We start from the raw sequence: 7,409 nt of genomic DNA on the forward strand, positions 1-7,409 counted from the left end.
TATAAGACTACGTAACAAAATAATTTCTTCTCTTGGATAAAATCCATGCACACTCTTCCTAATGTGACTAATGTGACTATCTGGACTACTGCTGAATCTTTTTCCTCTTCTTCTCTAGATTTTCCGTTACTTCCTTGGATCCAGTGAGGATAGAGCCAAGGTAAAAAACCAGACTTAATAATCTTATAAACACTTCTTTATAGCATTAATTCTGGTTCACTCTTATTTCTGTGTCACACTTCTTGAATTCACTGATATTGTATACATTCCCTCCCATTTGAATCAAAGAGGCAAGACCTTGTAATAGCTATTCATAATTTTCATGATATTAACATAAATAGGAGTGTTCATATTCAAAACCACCTAATGTAAGAGATTTAAAATCATACGCACTGAAAGTAAAACATTTTTTCCTTTTTACATTTTCTGTACAATTGCCTAACAGCAAGACACCTGAATGAAAAATAACGAAATAAAAACAGTCGTTTTATTTACTCTTTTGGTTGCTTTCTAATTCTTTCTAATACTGTGTTTTTGGATATCATCCCCACCCCTCAAAAAAGAGAGGAAATATATTTAGTACCTATAGATCTCCAGTTCTTCAGCTGCATGACTGAGCTTTTCATCTGCTTTGGAAAGTTTCTCCTCTTTCTCTAACCGGTAATTTTCTTCTACTGTTAATTTCCTTAAAACAAAAAGTGTTTTATTTCTTTTAGTACATGTCATTAAATCATCAGTTCTATCTTTTAAATTATATCACAACTGGTGCTCCCCCCATAAGGCAATTTGTACAGTGCCACTAAAAACATCACATGCAAGGAAAAAAAAAAACCTATATAAATATTCCTGGTGTGAAATTTAAGATTATTAAGCAGCTCATCTGATATAATACTATTAACACAGTAATTTAAAGAGTTTTCTATAAGTTATCATAAAAATAAGATGATCAAAGGTAAATATTACTAAAACTATTACAACTGTTATGTCATTTATCAAGCCTTCTTGTATAAAGAAGCGTTACAATTATTAGACAAGAAGTCACCAACTAATGAACTGTGTTTCGATTGTTTTTAAAGAGGCTGTTAAAAATAGTAATGAAGCTCCCAGGCCAGTTCATAAAAAACAACCCAAAGTAAACAGGAGTAGTAGTACTCCTACTTACTACTTCTAGTACTTTTAATAGCAGCCCAATAGCTAACTTATCGAGCCGTTAATATGTACCAGAACTGTTCTTAGGCCTTTATATGTATCATTTAATTATTACAAAACCCCTACAGAAGAGTTATATTAATGTTCCCATTTTACAAAAAGGAAAATGAAGCACAGATAGATTAAGACGAGATAACTGGACCAAGGCAAAGAGCTACCAAGTAGTGTAGTGACTATACTATACTGTCTGTTGTTTTTCACATAGTCATCAATAACAGCACGAGTTACTCAAAAAAAATTTGTTGAGCATAAGAGAAAAACACATTTGGAGTCCTAACTACAGATTTTTCCTCCCCTTCATGAACTTTGAGGAAGAACATGACAAACTACCGAAAAAATTACATAGGGCAGCAGCAAATGTTTTATATTCTACAAATTATATTAACTATTGCTTAGAAGGCATTCCCCCAGGTCGATCACTTCACAGGTATTACAAGAAAATAAAAGTTATCTCCTCAGGAAAAGCATGAAAGTATGATGGACTTGGGGATGGAAAGGAGGTGTGTTTTTACAGGTTGTGGATTGAAGATGATAAGAAATTATCTGACACCCCTGCCAATCACCTTGAATCTATCAGTAATGACAGAAATGACACTGTGAAAGGAAACCAATTATCTAAATAAAAATCACGCCTTACCTCACACCAAGCTTCTATGTCCTATCATTTCACTACCCTCCAATATTAAATTTGGAAGAATGCTACTAATGCAATATATGTCAGTTATGAAAAATATCAATCCAGCATCTAGAAAATGAACCTAAATCATACTGTATGCAGGCAAGAATTTCAATTAAACATTTTACTGGTACTATCAACTCTCTGAGGAGCTCTGGCTGTGCAGTGGTTAAGCGTTCGGCTACTAACCGAAAGGCCTGTGGTTTGAACCCACCAGTCGCTACATGGAAGAAAGGTGTGGCAGTCTGCTTCCATAAAGATTACAGCCTTGGAAACCCTATGGGGCAGTTCGACTCTGTCCTGTATGGTCACTATGAGTCAGAATCGACTCAACGGCATTGGGTTTATCAACTCTCTGTTTTCTAACCTGAAGAACAACCAGTGACATAATTCCTTGAATCTGAGTAGTGAACAGTGTAATTTAAATATAAGAATGGAAGATATGGTAATCTTAAGAATTCAAAACATTTCAACATTTCACAACTGGAACAACACACACTAGCCTCCTGTCCTTGCTTTGAATATCTTCAGAGAACACCTCTTTTCTTTGAAATTTTTAACATTACTCATTAAAATTAAAAGATCATTTTCTTTTTGTTTAAAAAATATACTCAAAAGTATTTCTTTCACCTCAAATAATCCCTTTTATGTCCAAAATTTAGCTGACAATATCTTTCATTCTAACCTAAAAATAAGGGCCCATTCCTAGATTTACTGACTGAAACACTGAGGCTACACTACAGCTCTTCCATTTAGTCATGTTTATTTCCCTTTCACATCCTGAGCAGTCCCAAATGACCCAAAGGTCCAAGATGAATAGCAAGTTTTTAAATTCTGAATTGAATCCAAAGCATGGTTTAGGTACAGGGCTTGGCTACTGAATGAGCCTAACCAACTACCTAGCATCCTGAACTCAGTGGAGTGCTAATGTTCTTTATCATTTTCCAAATTTTAGTAATTTTCATTAAGTTTTGAAAAGGACCTAAAACTTTGGTTACATTTAATTTCCCTTTAAGTTAAAAAATATAGTAGTATTTAGGAGTCCTGGTGGCACAGTGGTTAAGAGCTCAGCTGCTAACCAAAAGGTCGGCAGTTCAAATACACCAGCTGTTGTTTGGAAACCCTATGGGGCAGTTCTACTCTGTCCTATGTAGGATGGCTGTGAGTCAGAATCAACTCAATAGCAATGGGTTTGGTTTTTTTTGGTATAGTGGTATTTAAAAATATGGGGTCCCCAGACAGATATTCTCAAGGGCCTTCTGTGTACCTACGCACTTAGGCATCAGCATACACATGCACACACTCTTTCACTCCCATATATAAAGGCACTAAATATATTTATTCATATGTTTAACAAATACTTGTTGAACACCTTTCATGTGCCAGACATAGTTTTAGGTGGACTGGGGATCAGAAGAGAAGAAAATAAAGTAATTCTCTCATGAGCTTACATTTAATGTAGGGAAGACAGAAGATAAAAACAACCAGAGGAACAGGGCTATGAAGGAAAATAAAGCAAAATAAGGGGATAGAGAATGGCAAGTATTATTTTCTTTAGAGTACTCATACAAGGATTCTCTGAGGCAACATTTGAACCCAGAGCCAAATGAAACAGGGGACTAAGCCATACAAATATATAGGGGAACATCATTCCAGACATTAGGAGCAAGTTCAAAGGCCCTGAGGTACAAATGTGCTTGGCATGCTAAAGATGATCAAAAAGGCTAGTATGGCTACAGGACACTAAGCAAAAAAGAAACTGAATTAACTAAAGATTAAAGAAGTAGCCAGACACCCGATCTGGTAGGGTCTTCTAAGTCATGATAAAAACTTTGGATTAAATTCTGAGTGTAATATGAAAGCACTTGGGGGTTCTGAACAAGAGAGTGAGACATCTATAATTCTTTTTAGAAAGACTATTCTGTGTATTGCATAGAAAACATAGTGCAGGAATTTACGAGTGAAAGGAGGGAGATCACTTAAGTGGTAACCGCAATAAGCCAGGTACTACCTGATGATGGCTTGAATCAGAATAATAGTATGGGAGGCAGTGAAAAGTGGTCAGATTCAGGATACAGAAAAGCTGAAAGGATCTGATGACAGAATAAATATTGGATATAAGAGAAAGAAAGGAGTTGAGGGTGGCTTAAGCAGCTGCGCTAAGCAACCAGACAAATGACACCACCATTTACTGAGACAAGGAACACAGGAGCATGCTCAATTTGCATGAGGGGTCGGTTTTAGATATAGCAGAGATGAAATTAATGAGTGGGTCAATCACTACCGTATTTATTAAGATTCCCTGACCTAACCTGCCAATATTAGGAAATTTAAGGCAATAATCTGCTGACTATTTATTAAAAGTTAAAGGGGAGTTTGTGAACTAACGTGGAAATTCCAACAACATTTACAATATTCTATGAATAAAAAGTCTCAAGATCAAATTAACTTTCCTAAAAACGAACTGATGAAATATCATCTAATCATATACTGAGAACTTCTAATAATCACATAAACTGAAAATGCAACATACAATTTTAGGCTATGTTACTTGCTGGAGCTATCAATACAATTTTTATTACCTGTGAAGTTTCATTTCATTTTCTTGATATAGTTCAGTCATTACTTTCAGTTTCTGCTGAAGCTTTTGATTCTCATTTTCAAACTGTGCATTTTCTGACTGCAAAGATGATTGCTCAGTCTGGAGATCTTTAATACGCTCTATAGAAAAAGTTTTAAAGTCACAATTAATAAATATGTTGAGTTACAGATTAACATTTCAGAAAGATAAAAATTACTAATAAAATTATCACTAAACTAAGGATATATACTCCTCTTTGCAACAACCATAAAAAATCTGTAAGGTATTTTGCTCACCTAAATGCTTCATAGTACTTTAATTAAAGAGCATTGTTTAGAATTTTTTATTATTTCTGGTTTCCCAAAACATTCAATGTTCTAATTCTAGTATCTATTTTTCTGGAAGTCAAAAGCCACTAAAGTTCTCTAAGAAGGTTTTGGAGATGAGAGTTTTGAAGACAGTTCTTTTAGTTCAGCATTCCTTGTGAAACTACTTCCACATGATGAACAATGCTGCTTTATATCAAGTAAAAACTTTACCTTTACCTTCAAAATGTAACTTTCACCCAGCCCGCCCTCCTAGGTCAAAATTTTGAAAAATGTTGTAAGTCAAGCCAGAAATCTAGATCATCCGGTAACAAATGCTCAAAAGTCCTCACAGCTTAAACCAGATCAAGCCTAGGAAAAAATGACAACTTTAGCTTTGTTTCAACCGCTAAACCAGCTAAATAATCATCTATTAAACAAAAATTAACTATTCTAAATAATTATAAGTACTTCATAATGAGTGCATCAATTGTTTTCAAAACCTCATCCCTCAACCAACATAATAACCTCAAGTCTGAGCTCCTCTAAGATTCAGGCACCATCTCCCCAAACATGAGCATGAATCACCACCATAAATCTTAACAGAAGACAAAAAATTCACTCTGCCCAAAGAGGGCATTTTCTAAACCATACTAATAAGCATCCAAATTTTAGAAATTATATGTACTAGTATATAATTATTCTAAACCACCTATTAATTAGAAGTACACATCAAAAGGATAGCCTAAGTACACATGGTAACATTACATGATTAAATGCCCAGGAAAATGTGTATATCTGTCTTTCCACAGAAATTTTAAATCTGTATCAGGCTGTAAGCTACTGGCTCTAAGTCATTGCCAAGAACAGTCACTAAACAAAGAAACTTTTTATCTCTGTTCAAACAGGATCTTTCCTATTAAAAAAAAAAAAAAAACTATAAACCAACACCTAAATCTTCATTATATTTTTATACTGCTATAACTATTTGTTTCAAATCTTCTGTGTCTCAAAAGAGCACTGGAAATGATTATCAAAAAGGCAACGGCAAAGGGGAAACAGTTTAGAAGAAAACCTTCAAATTATAATAGAAGATCAATTTAAATAATTTACCTTTCATGATTCATTAAAAAAGGAAAGTTAAATTTGCTAGACGGTACAGTCAGACACAGGGTCTCCAGATACTAGTTTGAAAAAGAAAGATTTGACAAGAAATGGTATTAAGGGGTGGGGTAACTAACTGGTGAGCAAATGCCTTACTACTTTGGCACTTACACAGTCACTGAGGGACATGTTAATATACTAAAATACAGCTTCCCTGAAAGCAGGGTCCGTATCTTTCCTTCTGTAAATCTCCCATGACCTTTAGCACTATGCTTTACATATAGTAAAACTTTATTTAAAAAGTTAATACTAATGTTTTTCAAAATCCAAAAATAATCTAAGTATCAATATCATGTAAATAGGGCTATAATTTTTTTATAATCTGCATCTTCAGTGGTTCAAATCTTTTAAAAAGGTGTCTTATTATAAATATAGTTCACTTATTATAGAAATTTTTTTTAAATACATATAAGCAGAAAAACAAAAATTTGTCCATAATGCCATATTCAAGGTAATCATTGTTGACATCTGAGTATGTCTTTCTAATCTTTTTTTTATGCAAACGTATGGTGGATTTTTTTTTTTTTAAATAAAAAAGGATGCTATTTATACCAACTCAGAAAAAATTTCAAATGCAATTGACAAAATTTGCTTCACTTTTTTTAAGTCTCTCTAATCTTTGTCTGAAAAGTAGGCTTTGGGAGTGGTTTCAGTTCTGAGTTAGCAGAGTGTCCGGGGCCCAAGGATACGCTTTTACAAATTGCCAACAAAAGTAAAAGTTAATAAATAATCAAACTGAATGCTCCCAAAACTGATTTACTTAATGGTATCATTCTCTATAAGGAGAAACATTTATTTAGAAACACTGAAAGTAAGTAAATTATCTACCTGTAAGCTCTTCCTTTGTTTTATCTACTTCAGATAATTGAATGTAAATTTGGTTTCTTTCTCCTTCCAGGGTTTTTAAGGAAGCATTTAACTTTAAAAAACAGAAGGAAAAAAAAGCAACATTAATCAGTTATATGACATCTCCAACCTTTTGAAGCACTTAGATGAAATTATCACCTAGCCTAGAAACCAACAAAGCACCTTCCGTCCTGGAAAGCTACCAAAGTCATCAATAGTTGCAAGCCTCAGAACAGGGACAGAGAAGAGTGGTGAAAGACACTTAAAGAGTGATTATTTTCATTCTATTTACTGCCAACAAATAGGTTTTGATTAAAGTAGCTCTCACAAAACATTTACCAAGACTTTACCGAGATCAGCAAAGAAGAGGATATACCACTACTAGGATGGAAAGAAGGGATAAACCAGAAGAAAATGAACCCAGTATTTACTTCTCAAAATAGGATATGTGACAGTAGGGATAAAGAAATAGTGAGACCAGAGAAAGAAGAATGTACAAAGAGGGAAGTATGAGAGAAAATACAGTAAACATTTTTAATATATTCCTAATCCAAAGAAATAAATGCAGAACTTGGAAATTTTGTTATGAGAAATGCTAAAAATTAATCATATGAATTTCTAATAATTT

At 33.8% G+C, this 7,409-nt stretch overlaps 1 protein-coding gene across 1 annotated transcript in view; it reads right to left on the reverse strand.

The window, feature by feature from the left end:
* The window catches only part of MIA2 (MIA SH3 domain ER export factor 2), a 77,814-nt gene that overhangs the window by 36,424 nt on the left and 33,981 nt on the right, over positions 1–7,409 (reverse strand). Inside the window, 4 exon segments of the mRNA XM_023731442.1 lie at positions 390–453; positions 584–685; positions 4,468–4,606; positions 6,764–6,854. Of these exon segments, the coding sequence (XP_023587210.1) occupies positions 390–453; positions 584–685; positions 4,468–4,606; positions 6,764–6,854 (396 nt within the window).

Source organism: Trichechus manatus, unplaced genomic scaffold, assembly GCF_000243295.1.
Source record: "Trichechus manatus latirostris isolate Lorelei unplaced genomic scaffold, TriManLat1.0 scaffold00043, whole genome shotgun sequence".
In the NCBI taxonomy this organism is placed as follows: domain Eukaryota; kingdom Metazoa; phylum Chordata; class Mammalia; order Sirenia; family Trichechidae; genus Trichechus; species Trichechus manatus.